The sequence below is a fragment of the Oncorhynchus masou genome, unplaced genomic scaffold (assembly GCF_036934945.1).
Source record: "Oncorhynchus masou masou isolate Uvic2021 unplaced genomic scaffold, UVic_Omas_1.1 unplaced_scaffold_5446, whole genome shotgun sequence".
In the NCBI taxonomy this organism is placed as follows: domain Eukaryota; kingdom Metazoa; phylum Chordata; class Actinopteri; order Salmoniformes; family Salmonidae; genus Oncorhynchus; species Oncorhynchus masou.
The window spans coordinates 1-15,761 of NW_027011861.1; the positions used below are offsets into that span (position 1 = coordinate 1).

Genomic DNA, 15,761 nt, shown 5'->3' on the forward strand with positions numbered 1-15,761 from the left:
AACCCACTGCCTGTTCTCTCTGCTTCCACACAGCAGCGGTACCGGTGCATCAAGTCTGACACCAACAGGCTCCTGAACAGCTTCTACCCCCATGTCATAAGACTGATAAATAGATAACTAAATAGATAACTATATGGGTAACTAAATGGCTACACAGACTGAGTTGATCTTTGTATTTTTTTTGTATTTTTGCGCTGTCTTTATGCACATTCACAGGGCCCAACACTCTACACACACTGATACTACAACACACATACAAACACTTACTCCATCATTTGCTCACACACACATAATCTGCAGATACATTTATACTGACTCTAAACGCACATACATCCACTCACATACAACCATCATTTACGTTGCTGCTACTCTGTTTATCATATATCCTGATGCCTTGTCACCTTACCCCTATACGTATCTACCTATATCGATCCAGTATCCCTGTGCATTGTAAATATGGTATTGGAACTGACCGTGTAGATATACTGAACAAAAATATAAACGCAACAATTTCAACAATTTTACTGAGTAACAGTTCATGTAAGGAAATCAGTCAATTGAAATAAATTCACTACTCCCTAATCTATGGATTTCACATGACTGGGCAGGGGCACAGCCGACAGTGGGCCTGGGAGGTCATAGGCCCACCCACTGGGGAGCCAGGCCCAGCCAATCAGAATGAGTTTTTCCCCACAAATGGCTTTATTACATACAGAAATACTCCTCAGTTTCATAAGCTGTCCGGGTGGCTGGTCTCCGGGTGGCTGGTCTCCGGGTGGCTGCTCCGGGTGGCTGCTCCGGGTGGCTGCTCTCCGGGTGGCTGGTCTCCGGGTGGCTGCTCCGGGTGGCTGGTCTCCGGGTGGCTGGTCCCCGGGTGGCTGGTCTCCGGGTGGCTGCTCCAGGTGGCTGGTCTCCGGGTGGCTGCTCCGGGTGGCTGGTCTCCGGGTGGCTGGTCTCCGGGTGGCTGCTCCGGGTGGCTGCTCCGGGTGGCTGGTCTCCGGGTGGCTGCTCCGGGTGGCTGGTCTCCAGGTGGCTGCTCCGGGTGGCTGCTGATGTGGAGGTCCTGGGCTGGTGTGGTTACATGTGGTCTGTGGTTGTGAAGCCGGTTGGACATACTGCCAAATGCTCTAGAATGACGTTGGAGGCGGCTTATGGTAGGTAGAGAAATTAACATTAAATTCTCTGGCAACAGCTCTGGTGGACATTCCTGCAGTCAGCAATTCAATTGCATGCTTCCTCAAACCTTAAGACATCTGTGGCATTGTGTTGTGTGACAAAACTGTACATTTTAGAGTGGCCTTTTATTGTCCCCAGCACAAGGTGCACCTGTGTGATGATCATGCTGTTTAATCAATAAATGTGTGGGGGTACAGGTTAGTTGAGGTAATTTGTACATGTAGGTAGGGTGAAGTGACAATGCATACAAATTTACAAACAAATGTGGGGGGAGATGGGTTTATTGTAAATAGGCCGGTGGCAGTTTGATTAATTGTTCAGCAGCCTTATGGCTTGGGAGTAGAAGCTGTTAAGGAGCCTTTTAGTCCTAGGTGCTCCAATACCGCTTGCCGTGCGGTAGCATAGAAAACAGTCTATGACTTGGGTGACTGGAATCTCTGACAATTTTATGGGCTTTCCTCTGATACAGCCTATAATATAGGTCCTGGATGGCAGGAAGCTTGACCCCAGTGATGTACTGGGCCGTTCTCACTACCCTCTGCAGCGCCTTACGGTCAGATGCCGAGCAATTGCCATACCAGGCAGTGATGCAACCGGTCAGGATGTTCTCCATAGTGCAGCTGTAGAACTTCTTTAGGATCTGGGGACCCATACCAAATCTTTTCAGTCTCCTGAGGGGAAAAGGTTCTGTCGTGCCCCCTTCATGACTGTCTTGGTGTATTTGGACCATGATAGTTCGTTGGTGATGTCGACACTAAGGAACTTGAAACTCTCGACCCGCTCCACTACAGCCTCGTCGATGTTAATGGGAGCCTGTACGGCCCACCTTTTCCAGTAGTCCACGATCAGCTCCTTTGTCTTGCTCATATTGAGGGAAGGGTTGTTGTCCTGGCATCACACTGCCAGTTCTCTGACCTCCTCCCTGTAGGATGTCTCATAGTTGTCGGTGGTGATCAGGCCTACCCCTGTTGTGTCGTCAGCAAACTAAATGAGAGAGTTGCAGTCGTGTTTGGCCACGCAGTCATGGAGGGGACTAAGTACACCCCCCTGAGTGGCTCCAGGGTTGAGGATAAGTGTGGCAGACATGTTGTTGCCTACACTTACCACCTAGGTTCGGCCCGTCAGGAAGTCCAGGATCCAGTTGCAGAGGGAGGTGTTTAGTCCCAGGGTCCTTAGCTTAATGATGAGCTTCGTGGGCACTATGGTGTTGAACGCTGAGCTGTGGTCAATGAACAGCATTCTCACATAGGTGTTCCTTTTGTCCAGGTGGGAAAGGGCAGTGTGGAGTGCGATTGAGATTGGGATCTTTGGGGCGGTATGCAAATTGGAATGGGTCTAAGGTGTACAGGTGGATGCTGTTGATGTGAGCCATGACCAGCCTTTCAAAGCACTTCATGGCTACCGACGTGAGTGCTACGGGGCGGTAATATTTTAGGCAGGTTACCTTCGCTTCCTTGGGCACAGGGGCTATGGTGGTCTGCTTGAAACATGTAGGTATTACAGACTCGGTCAGGGAGAGGTTGAATATGTCAGTGAAGACACTTACCAGTTGGTCCGCGCATCATTTGAGTACACGTCCTGGTAATCCATCTGCCCTGCTGCTTTGTGAATGCTGACCTGTCTAAAGGTCTTGCTCACATCGGCCACCGAGAGCGTTATCACAAAGTCATCCAGAACAGCTGGTGCTCTCATGCATGCTTCATTGTTGCTTGCCTCGAAGCAAGCATAAAAGGCATGTAGCTCATCTGGTAGGCTCTCGTCACTGCACAGCTCACGTCTGGGTTTCCCTTTGTAGTCCGTAATAGTTTTCAAGCCCTGCCACATCCGACGAGTGTCAGAGCCTGTTTCTTAATCTTAATCCTGTATTGACGCTTTTCTTGTTTGATGGTTCGTCTGAGGGCATAGCAGGATTTCTTATAAGCGTCCGGATTAGTGTCCCGCTACTTGAAAGCGGCAGTTCTAGCCCATTGCTCGATGCGGATGTTGCTTGTGGTTATGTAAGTACGGTCACTGTGGGGACGACATCGTCGATGCACTTATTGATGAAGCCGATGACTGAAGTGGTGTACTCCTCAATGCCATTGGATGAATCGCGGAACATATTCCAGTCTCTGCCTGCAAAACAGTCCTGTAGCGTAGCATCTGCATCATCTGACCACTTTTTTATTGAGCGAGTCACTGGTACTTCCTGCTATAGTCTTTGCTTGTAAGCAGGAATCAAGAGGATATAATTATGGTCAGATTTTTTTTATTTTATTTTATTTTATTTCACCTTTATTTAACCAGGTAGGCTAGTTGAGAACAAGTTCTCATTTACAACTGCGACCTGGCCAAGATAAAGCATAGCAGTGTGAACAGACAACACAGAGTTACACATGGAGTAAACAATTAACAAGTCAATAACACAGTAGAAAAAAAAGGGGAGTCTATATACAATGTGTGCAAAAGGCATGAGGAGGTAGGCGAATAATTACAATATTGCAGATTAACACTGGATTGATAAATGATCATGTACAGGTAGAGATATTGGTGTGCAAAAGAGCAGAAAAGTAAATAAATAAAAACTGTGGGGATGAGGTAGGTGAAAATGGGTGGGCTATTTACCAATAGATTATGTACAGCTGCAGCGATCGGTTAGCTGCTCAGATAGCTGATGTTTGAAGTTGGTGAGGGAGATAAAGGTCTCCAACTTCAGCGATTTTGCAATTCGTTCCAGTCACAGGCAGCAGAGTACTGGAACGAAAGGCGGCCGAATGAGGTGTTGGCTTTAGGGATGATCAGTGAGATACACCTGCTGGAGCGCGTGCTACGGATGGGTGTTGCCATCGTGACCAGTGAACTGAGATAAGGCGGAGCTTTACCTAGCATGGCCTTGTAGACGACCTGGAGCCAGTGGGTCTTGCGACGAATATGTAGCGAGGGCCAGCCGACTAGAGCATACAAGTCGCAGTGGTGGGTAGTATAAGGTGCTTTAGTGACAAAACGGATGGCACTGTGATAAACTGCATCCAGTTTGCTGAGAAGAGTGTTGGAAGCAATTTTGTAGATGACATCGCCGAAGTCGAGGATCGGTAGGATAGTCAGTTTTACTAGGGTAAGCTTGGCAGCGTGAGTGAAGGAGGCTTTGTTACGGAATAGAAAGCCGACTCTTGATTTGATTTTCGATTGGAGATGTTTGATATGGGTCTGGAAGGAGAGTTTGCAGTCTAGCCAGACACCTAGGTACTTATAGGTGTCCACATATTCAAGGTCGGAACCATCCAGTGTGGTGATGCTAGTCGGGCAAGCGGGTGCAGGCAGCAATCGGTTGAAAAGCATGCATTTGGTTTTACTAGCGTTTAAGAGCAGTTGGAGGCCACGGAAGGAGTGTTGTATGGCATTGAAGCTCGTTTGGAGGTTAGATAGCACAGTGTCCAATGACGGGCCGAAAGTATATAGAATGGTGTCGTCTGCGTAGAGGTGGATCAGGCAATCGCCCGCAGCAAGAGCAACATCATTGATATATACAGAGAAAAGAGTCGGCCCGAGAATTGAACCCTGTGGCACCCCCATAGAGACTGCCAGAGGACCAGACAGCATGCCCTCCGATTTGACACACTGAACTCTGTCTGCAAAGTAATTGGTGAACCAGGCAAGGCAGTCATCCGAAAACCGAGGCTTCTGAGTCTGCCGATAAGAATATGGTGATTGACAGAGTCGAAAGCCTTGGCAGCGTCGATGAAGACGGCTGCACAGTACTGTCTTTTATCGATGGCGGTTATGATGTCGTTTAGTACCTTGAGTGTGGCTGAGGTGCACCCGTGACCGGCTCGGAAACCAGATTGCATAGCGGAGAAGGTACGGTGGGATTCAAGATGGTCAGTGACCTGTTTGTTGACTTGGCTTTCGAAGACCTTAGATAGGCAAGGCAGAATGGATATAGGTCTGTAACAGTTTGGGTCCTGGGTGTCTCCCCCTTTGAAGAGGGGGATGACTGCGGCAGCTTTCCAATCCTTGGGGATCTCAGACGATATGAAAGAGAGGTTGAACAGGCTGGTAATAGGGGTTGCGACAATGGCGGCGGATAGTTTCAGAAATAGAGGGTCCAGATTGTCAAGCCCAGCTGATTTATACGGGTCCAGGTTTTGCAGCTCTTTCAGAACATCTGCTATCTGGATTTGGGTAAAGGAGAACCTGGAGAGGCTTGGGCGAGGAGCTGCAGGGGGGCCGGAGCTGTTGGTCGAGGTTGGAGTAGCCAGGCGGAAGGCATGGCCAGCCGTTGAGAAATGCTTGTTGAAGTTTTCAATAATCATGGATTTGTCGGTGGTGACCGTGTTCCCTAGCCTCAGTGCAGTGGGCAGCTGGGAGGAGGTGCTCTTGTTCTCCATGGACTTCACAGTGTCCCAGAACTTTTTGTAGTTGGAGCTACAGGATGCAAACTTCTGCCTGAAGAAGCTGGCCTTAGCTTTCCTGACTGACTGCGTGTATTGGTTCCGGACTTCCCTGAACAGTTGCATATCGCGGGGACTGTTCGATGCTATTGCAGTCCGCCACAGGATGTTTTTGTGCTGGTCGAGGGCAGTCAGGTCTGGAGTGAACCAAGGGCTATATCTGTTCTTAGTTCTGCATTTTTTGAACGGAGCATGCTTATCTAAAATGGTGAGGAAGTTACTCTTAAAGAATGACCAGGCATCCTCAACTGACGGGATGAGGTCAATGTCCTTCCAGGGTACCCGGGCCAGGTCGATTAGAAAGGCCTGCTCACAGAAGTGTTTTAGGGAGCGTTTGACAGTGATGAGGGGTGGTCGTTTGACTGTGGCTCCGTAGCGGATACAGGCAATGAGGCAGTGGTCGCTGAGATCCTGATTGAAGACAGCGGAGGTGTATTTGGAGGGCCAGTTGGTCAGGATGACGTCTATGAGGGTGCCCTTGCTTACAGAGTTAGGGTTGTACCTGGTGGGTTCCTTGATGATTTGTGTGAGATTGAGGGCATCTAGCTTAGATTGTAGGACTGCCGGGGTGTTAAGCATATCCCAGTTTAGGTCACCTAACAGAACAAACTCTGAAGCTAGATGGGGGGCAATCAATTCACAAATGGTGTCCAGGGCACAGCTGGGAGCTGAGGGGGGTCGGTAGCAGGCGGCAACAGTGAGCGACTTATTTCTGGAGAGAGTAATTTTCAGAATTAGTAGTTCGAACTGTTTGGGTATGGACCTGGAAAGTATGACATTACTTTGCAGGCTATCTCTGCAGTAGACTGCAACTCCTCCCCCTTTGGCAGTTCTATCTTGACGGAAGATGTTATAGTTGGGTATGGAAATCTCAGAATATTTGGTGGCCTTCCTGAGCCAGGACTCAGACACGGCAAGGACATCAGGGTTAGCAGAGTGTGCTAAAGCGGTGAGTAAAACAAACTTAGGGAGGAGGCTTCTGATGTTGACATGCATGAAACCAAGGCTTTTTCGATCACAGAAGATTTGCCAAATGGAGGACAGGGGAGAGCTTCGTATGCATCTCTGTGTGTGGAGTGAAGCTGGTCGAGAATTCTTTTCCCTCTGGTGTCCCACCCACCACCCGCCAACCCCTCTTTTACACTACTGCAACTCTCTGTTCATCATATATGCATAGTCACTTTAATCATATCTACATGTACATACTACCTCAATGAGCCTGACTAACCAGTGTCTGTATGTAGCCTCGCTACTTGTATAGCCTCGCTACTGTATATAGCCTTCTTTTTACTTGTTTTATTTCTTTACCTATCTATTGTTCACCAAATACCTTTTTTGCACTATTGGTTAGAGCCTGTAAGTAAACATTTCACTGTATGGTCTACCTACACCTGTTGTATTCAGCGCACATAACAAATAAACTTTGATTTGATTTGATTCGACATGTGACATGCAGGTAAAAATGTGGCAAAACTGATTTAAATTTGCCTGCATTAAAGTCCCCGACCACTAGAAACGGCACTTCTGGATGAGTATTTTCTTGTTTGGTTGAGTGCGGTCATAGTGCCAGCATCGGTCTGTGGTGGTAAATAGATGGCTACAAATAATACAGATGAGAACTCTCTAGGTAGATAGTGTGGTCTACAGCTTATCATAAGGTACTCTACCTCAGGCGAGCAATACCTCGAGACTTCTTTAATATTAGACATTGCACACTAGCTGTTGTTGACAAAAAGACACACACCCACACCCCCACACCCCATCCCTACCAGACGTAGCTTCTCTGTTCTGCTGGTGCATGGAAAATCCCGCCAGATCTATATTGTCCGTGTCGTCGTTCAGCCACGACTCAGTGAAACACAAGATATTACTGTTTTTAATGTCCCTGTACTTGTGCACGTGACATTGAAACTTGACACACTATGTCAGCTCCAAGCTAGAGGAGGGTCAAGAAAATATAAGGGTAGAAAACAGAGACATCACAGAGGAAGACAGGGTATTGTGTCCTTATCAGTCCATCTCTGTCTGTTTAGAAGGATAAAGATGCAAAGACAGCTGTTCTCTCTCTCTCCTCTACCTCCCCTCTCCCCTCCCTCCTCTGTGTACTGCTGTGATTGTGTAAAGGACAAACAGAGCAGGGTCGTTAAACAGATAGCGAAATAAGAGATGTGGGTGACATTTAAAACTGTGAGACCATAACACCTGCTGCATTAACCCCTCCTCCTATCTTTCTCTTTTTTTCTTTCTCTCTCCCCTCAGCCTACGCTGCCTCCCTTAGCCTCTCCTGACCCCTGCTGGTGACATACGGATGTTACATCTTTATTTATTCACGACTGCTGTTCTCTTTTCTGTCGGCAGGTGGCGCTGCTGATCCACTGCCATCTGGAGTGTGTTTGAACAAGTATAATTACTTGTCTGATCACTCCTGATGATGTGGATGGAATTGTTTGATCCTTCCTTAACTATTATGAACATATCCTCTGCAGCAGAGTAACTCTAGGTCTTCCTTTCCTGTGGTGGTCCTCATGAGATCCAGTTTCATCATAGCGCTTGATGGTTTTTGCGACTGCATTAGTTTCTCTTTGCTTATTTGAGTTGTTCTTGCCATAATATGGACTTGGTCTTTTACCAAATAGCAGTCCATCCAGGATTCGGTACAGCCAGCTGGTTTCTTCACGCATCGCGCCGACAGAAACAAGCATATTTCTGGTAGGAAGAAGGGTGGGGGTGTATGCCTTATGATTAACGAGACGTGGTGTGATCATAACAACATACAGGAACTCAAGTCCTTCTGTTCACCTGACTTAGAATATTCTCACATTCAAATTAATTTAATATAAAGCAATAAAAAGTCATATGTCCTCAAATTTAGGACTATTTTATGCAGAATACATAATACAAAAACTATGAGAAACATCTAAAGTGTTCTGCCATAATCCATTCACACATTCACTCACACACACCTCTCCATCAGGCTGGGGGCTTGCTACTGTACACCACCCCTACCTTGTCACAACACAACTGATTAGCTTGAACGCATTAAGATGGAAAGAAATTCTACAAATGAACCTTTAACAAGGCACACCTGTTAATTGAAATGCAATCCAGGTAACTAACTCATGAAACTGGTTGAGAGAATGCCAAGAGAGTGCAAAGCTGTCATCAAGACAAAGGGTGGCTACTTTGTAGAATCTCAAATATAAAATACATTTTGATTTGTTTAACACTTTTTTGGTTACTACATGATTCCATGTGTTATTTCATAGTTTTGATGTCTTCACTAGTATTCTACAATGTAGAAAATAGTAAAAATAAAGAAAAACCCTTGAATGAGTAGGTGTGGCCAAACTTTTGACTGGTACTGTATGTATCTCTAATGTGGTCATACATTTGGCAGGAGGTTAGGAAGTGTAGCTCAGTTTCCACCTCATTTTGTGGGCAGTGAGCACATAGCCTGTCTTCTCTCGAGAATCAGGTCTGCTTATGGCAGCCTCTCTCAATAGCAAGGCTTTGCTCACTGAGTCTGTACATAGTCAAGGATTTTCTTAATTTGGGGTCAGTCAAAGTGGTCAGTGGTCTCTTTCTCTCTCTCTTTGCTCTCTCTCTCCACTCTCTCTTTCTGCGCTCTACTCTCTCTCGCTCTGCTGTCTCTCTCCCCCTTCATCTCTCTATCTCTCTGCCCATCTGCCCTTACACGTGTGTTAATGATGTGATTTCCATTAGTTGAATTTCAGAGAGAAATGAATGTTACAAAACCATAATCTCCATCTAATGATATGAATTAATCATACAGGATTCATTAATCTATTTCTCTTCTTGTTTCCTACTTGTAATGCAATATTTGTTTTTGAGTAAATTACATTTACCCCATCCACACAATTATATAGAACACTATAGCATCTTTATGCCCCAATCTCTCCATCTTTCTCTCCCCCTCTCTCTCCCCCTCTCTCCCCCTCTCCCTTTCCATCTTTCTCTCCCCCCTCTCCCTTTCCATCTCTCTCCCTGCTCTCTCTGATCTCTCTCTCCCTTCATCTATCTATCGCTCTGCTCTCTCTCCCTCTCCCCTTCATCTCTCTCTTTCCCTCTGCTCTCTCTGTCCCCTTCATCTCTCTCTCTCTCTCTCTCTCTCTCTCTCTCTCTCTCTCTCTCTCTACCCTTCATATCTATTTTACTCTGCTCTGCTCTGTCTATCTCTCTCCCTTTATCTCTCTCCCTTTATCTCTCTCTCTCTCTCTCTCTCTCTCTCTTTCTCTCTGTTCATCTGCCCGTACATGTGTTTTAATGATGTGATTTCCATTAGTTAAATGTCAGAGAAGAAAGGACATGACAGAAGTATAATCTCCATCTAATGATATTAATTAATCATACAGGGTTCATGATTCTATTCCTCCACTTTTGTTTCCTCAGTAACACAATATTTGTTTTTGAGCAAATTACATTTCAATATGGTGATGCATTCAGAGAATGTGTGTGTGTGTGTGTGTGTGTGTCTGTGTGTATGTATGACACATCAGCACTTGCTGCCCGTTGTGTCCCTGTGTAATCTCTGCATCTGAGACCTTGTCATCGCTACAGTACACTCAGCTTGTCCAACATGAGCATAACAGTGACTACAATAGAATAGGAAAGTTTTACTGACAATGACTGTGATATGTGGTTGATGTTCTGGGTCTCTTCAGTATACAATAACAGAGTAGATACTGTTTAATGGTACAGACTGTTTAATGTTGACACTATACAATACAACTTTATTGTCCATATCTAACAGTGAACAATGGACATTTGTTTTCTGTTTTTTTCTCTTCCATTTAGCAGATATCACACTGACCCACTGACCCACTGACCCCTCAGGGGAGGACTGGTCATAGGGCATTTCAGTTAATCATTACATCAATTGGTTACTACCCCCAATAGTTTGTGGCAACAGCTGCTTGGGTTTTCCCCAATGAGGAAGAGAGAACGGCCCTACCACCCAGAAGTGGTTGGTTGTCATGGGAATGTGTTTGTTTTCAGAACATGTCTGCTATAAAGACACATATACACTTCCTCTCAGGGGAGGACTGGTCATAGGACATTTCAGGTAAATGCCAGGTGGACTGGTCCATTTTTAGTCCTGTGGGCCTGTCTAAATGTGTGTTTTTGCGCAAAATTATCATTGTTTGACTAATATGGGGGCCTCGAGATAAAAAAGTGGTCCGGTTTCTGGTCCCAATCTGTCCCTGCTTCCTCTTCATGTCATTTGAGAAGAGACAGACTAGAGCAATCCTCTCTATGAGAGACTCTCCCAAACCACCGTCCACTCCTCTCTATGAGAGACTCTCCCAAACCACCGTCCACTCCTCTCTATGAGAGACTCTCCCAAACCACCGTCCACTCCTCTCTATGAGAGACTCTCCCAAACCACCGTCCACTCCTCTCTATGAGAGACTATCCCAAACCACCGTCCACTCCTCTCTATGAGAGACTCTCCCAAACCACCGTCCACTCCTCTCTATGAGAGACTCTCCCAAACCACCGTCCACTCCTCTCTATGAGAGACTCTCCCAAACCACCGTCCACTCCTCTCTATGAGAGACTCTCCCAAACCACCGTCCACTCCTCTCTATGAGAGACTCTCCCAAACCACCGTCCACTCCTCTCTATGAGAGACTCTCCCAAACCACCGTCCACTCCTCTCTATGAGAGACTCTCCCAAACCACCATCCACTCCTCTCTATGAGAGACTCTCCCAAACCACCGTCCACTCCTCTCTATGAGAGACTATCCCAAACCACCGTCCACTCCTCTCTATGAGAGACTCTCCCAAACCAAAATCTCCATTGTTGGAAAAAGTACAAAAACAAGATAGCACATCTTAAGTTCTTCTTAAAAATCCAGTCAATAAGAATTTGATATGTAACACTTGTGGTGCTCACTGGGTTTGTCCTCTCTCTCTCTCTCTCTCTCTCTCTCTTTTCTCTCTCTCTCTCTCTCTCTCTTTTCTCTCTCTCTCTCTCTCTCTCTCTCTCTCTCTCTCACAAGTTTCAAAAGAATAGACACATTTCAAATATTACAGCTATTTACAGTGTTGTAATAGTTAATAGTCAATTCAATTGAAGAGGCTTTTTTGGCATGGAAAACATATTTTTACATTGTCAAAGCAAGTGAAATGAATAAACAAAAGTGAAATAATTACACACACTCACAAGGAATCACATTGGTGACGTGGGTTGCTGAATGTTCTTTCCACATGAAGATAATTTCTCCCTACCTCACCCCCCCCTCCCTCCCTCCTCCCTGCCCCCGTGTCCCTGGTCGTTGTGACATTCCACAGACACACAGCTCACAGGGACATGAAACTTACCATGAAGGATGACCAGGCAATAGCAACAGCTCCAGGCTGGTAGGTGGGTCCACAAACCACTGTTGTGTCCTTGAGCAAGGCACTTAACCCCAAAATTGCTCTCCATCCATGGGATGCTATTCTAATCAAATCGACAATAAAGTATATATTCACTCTATTTCACAATGGTTTGGTGTGAACATATATTTTTAAAGTAGACTAACATCATTTTTTTAAATCAGATAGGCCTACTGTAAAACAACATCTGCATTGTTGGGCCCTAGCTAGCAGTATGCCAGAACTGTGCTCTGAATGACACTGGTGACGTCACAAGCTTGGAGCGGAAAAGACACGCTGGAGTGCGTATCCAATTGCATTGCCCTAAATTCACACCGAGCGTTTCACGTTGTTTTTTTTTACGTCTGCGACGTAAGTAAGTCACGACGGTCTGTCTGTTGCATCAAACAGCGAACGGCTCGGTTTTGCCTGACCTGAAATATGCCACATTCACACAGGATCGACATGTGTCACCAAACTAGAAATGGCAATCTTCCCGCAGCCTGACTGAGTTTGCTAGCCAGCCACTTGGCTACCTCCTAGCCCAGGTTAGCTGAGTGCAGTCGGCGCATCACGAACCAACAAGCAGCTACCGAGAGAAGATGGCGGAGTACTCGCCTGTCCTGCCGATGAGGGATGGTGGAGCGAGGTTTGGTATCGGACAGCCCATCTTTCCCCGGTCCCGGTCCGGTTCAGAATCCGACAGTGAACTGTCACAGAGTCTGGCCCGAACCAAGATCCGGTCTTACGGGAGTACGGCTAGCGTCGCGGCTTCTCTCGGCGAGAAATACATAGAGCATCGGGTCACAGACAGCGACACTCTGCAGGGCATAGCCCTCAAATACGAAGTAACGGTAAGGTTATTATTACCGGCACACACACACGTCTTGTGTGAATGTCTTGTGTGTTATGGTTGTGGATATTAAAATGTGAAATCTCATTCACCGCGCATTTGTTTTGATCAACTGTCATGCATGCGAGCATTTTTTGGGACCACCTATTTGCTACGCTGCCATAATAAAACCAGGGCTTGCAAGATTAACCTAGCATAGATCTCCTACACGATTACATTATTCTTAGATCCAAACATTTATGACTTACTCTCATTATACCTGAATGCAACGGACGGACTGGGCAGGCTCGAACCAGAAACTTCAGTATCAGATTTCATCCCATTCAAGGCCTGAGCGTCCCTGCTCCACATTAGCTGCATTGTTACTGTTACATTGTTGCATTAACAACATGGTCATCATGACTCATAACAGAATGTGCTACAGTGTAGCAGTGTTGGCCTACACAAAGGTTCATGTGATCTTGTGTGAGCAACTTCAGCCACATGCAGTGTTTGTCAGTCATCTTTCCCACCTCTGTAGCTCACTGTCACTGATGACCACTGTGGACTCCTCCAGTCCTGAAGGAGCACAGTGTGCTGGCTTTCCTTTCATCTGGTGTGTTAGTGTTGTGGTGAAACAGAGGCTTGCACACACTGTGTCCCTCCAGGACTGGAGTAGCCCCTCCCAGCCCTGGGGGCTTCTAGGAATGTCTGTCTTCCTGAACATCTGAGTACATTGCTCATCTCTCACCCAATAACAACATGTGTTACTACCTACATTTCTATCAGTGTTGATACTGTTGTTACTGTCTTGTGTTATTACAATCTTGTTAGTATTGCTATTTATGTTACGGCTGCTTTGTGACTGCAGTTATTGGTACTGATGTTATTGTTTTGTTAACCTGTTATTAGTACTGTTATTGTTTTGTTAACCTGTTATTAGTACTGTTATTGTTTTGTTACACCATGTTATTAGTACTGTTATTGTTAACCTGTTATTGTTAACCTGTTATTGTTTTGTTACACCATGTTATTAGTACTGTTATTGTTTTGTTAACCTGTTATTAGTACTGTTATTGTTTTGTTACACCATGTTATTAGTACTGTTATTGTTAACCTGTTATTGTTTTGTTACACCATGTTATTAGTACTGTTATTGTTAACCTGTTATTGGTACTGTTATTGTTAACCTGTTATTGATTTGTTACACCGTGTTATTAGTACTGTTATTGTTAACCTGTTATTGTTAACCTGTTATTGTTTTGTTACACCATGTTATTAGTACTGTTATTGTTAACCTGTTATTGGTACTGTTATTGTTAACCTGTTATTGATTTGTTACACCGTGTTATTAGTACTGTTATTGTTAACCTGTTATTGTTAACCTGTTATTGTTTTGTTACACCATGTTATTAGTACTGTTATTGTTAACCTGTTATTGGTACTGTTATTGTTAACCTGTTATTGTTTTGTTACACCATGTTATTAGTACTGTTATTGTTAACCTGTTATTGGTACTGTTATTGTTTTGTTACACCATGTTATTAATGTGTTATTACTGTTATGTCACACACATGATTCCAGATGGAGCAGATCAAGAGGACTAACAAGATGTTCAGTAACGACTGTATCTTCCTGCGTAACACCCTCAACATCCCTGTGGTCTCAGAGAAGACCTCTCCCTTCAACGGCCTGTCTCTAGAGTCCCCCGACGGAGATCCCCAGGACCAGGACTTCAACCCCCTTTGTGTGGGGCAGGACAGGGACACTGAGGAGGACCCCTCACCACCTCTGGCCCCTGGAGATAAGGACAGTAGTAGTTATAAACGGCCCCAGCCGGAAGAGCTGTCGGCTCAAGACTTCCTGCACAGACTGGACTTGCAGATTAAACAGTCAAAGCAGGCAGCGCACTGAGCTCAAAGAAGAGGAAGTGAGGTAAGAGTTGGAATACGCCAATGTGGTGATGGCCAGTCACATGGGTTTCGTCCAAAATGGCACCTCAGTCCATATTTAGTACATTACTTTTTGAACACGGCAAATTTATTGATTTTGTATTTAACCTTTATTTAACTAGGCAAGTCAGTTAAGAACAGATTCTTATTTACAGTGGCGGCCTAACCCGGCCAAACCCTAACACGGACAACGCTGGGCCAATTGTCGCCACCCTATGGGACTCCCAATCACGGTCGGTTGTGATACAGCCTAGAATCGAACCAGGGTCTGTAGTGACGCCTCCAGCACTTAGACCGCTGCGACACTCGGGAGCCTATAGTGCGCTACTTTTGACCATAGCCCTATGTTCGGAATAGGGTGCCATTTGAAATAGTGCCCTATATAGGTAATAGTGTGCAATGTCAGATTTGCCCCTGGCACACTCAGGGAACCACATTGAACTGAACAACTGAGTTGACAACCATTCACCTTATCCCTTCTGCATATCACAAGACTTGTTCGCCCACTAAGATAAAACCAATGAATCAGCTTGGGGTAGGTAACACAAATCCTCAAGTCTAACAAAGTGGTAGGAGCGAGCAGCGGTTTTCAGACTAGAAATTCAGACGAGCAGTTGTCCATCAGCCAACTCTTGTTTTCGTTAAAAGTTGCTTCGTCCAGGCACATCACTCAACCCAGCAGTCAAATCAGCAGACTGCCTGTGAGCGAGACGTCGAATCAGAAAGCTGCCAATGCAGGTGACGGATGCCTGTCGGATTCTGAGTTCCCACTGGCCAGTGCCCCTCTCTCCTGGCCTGCGATTGGCTACTCGTCATAAATGTTGAGTCATGCAGACTTCCTGCCAAACTGTGGGTGGTGAGGGGCTGAGATTGTGTGTGTGTGTGTGTGTGCGTGCGTGCGTGCGTGCGCGTAGGAGGCTGAGACCAGAAGTTGTTGTCACTGCAGATGCCTTCACCCTGTGTGTGTATGTACTGATCCGTCAGGAGAG

General features: G+C 45.8%; 1 protein-coding gene across 1 annotated transcript; it reads left to right on the plus strand.

Annotated features, from left to right (window-relative positions):
- The first annotated feature begins 12,333 nt into the window (after window positions 1–12,333).
- LOC135536011 (lysM and putative peptidoglycan-binding domain-containing protein 2-like) lies at window positions 12,334–14,838 on the plus strand. Its single transcript, XM_064962407.1, has 2 exons — window positions 12,334–12,842; window positions 14,405–14,838. The coding sequence occupies exons 1-2, from the start codon at window positions 12,591–12,593 to the stop codon at window positions 14,732–14,734; spliced, it is 582 nt and encodes a 193-aa protein (XP_064818479.1). The 5' UTR covers window positions 12,334–12,590; the 3' UTR covers window positions 14,735–14,838.
- The last annotated feature ends 923 nt before the right edge of the window (window positions 14,839–15,761 follow it).

Coding starts and splice junctions, on each gene's coding strand:
- LOC135536011 (XM_064962407.1), top strand. CDS start 12,591: ATGGCGGAGTACTCGCCTGTCCTGCCGATGAGGGATGGTGGAGCGAGG. Junction 12,843..14,404: donor CCCTCAAATACGAAGTAACG/GTAAGGTTATTA, acceptor ACATGATTCCAG/ATGGAGCAGATCAAGAGGAC.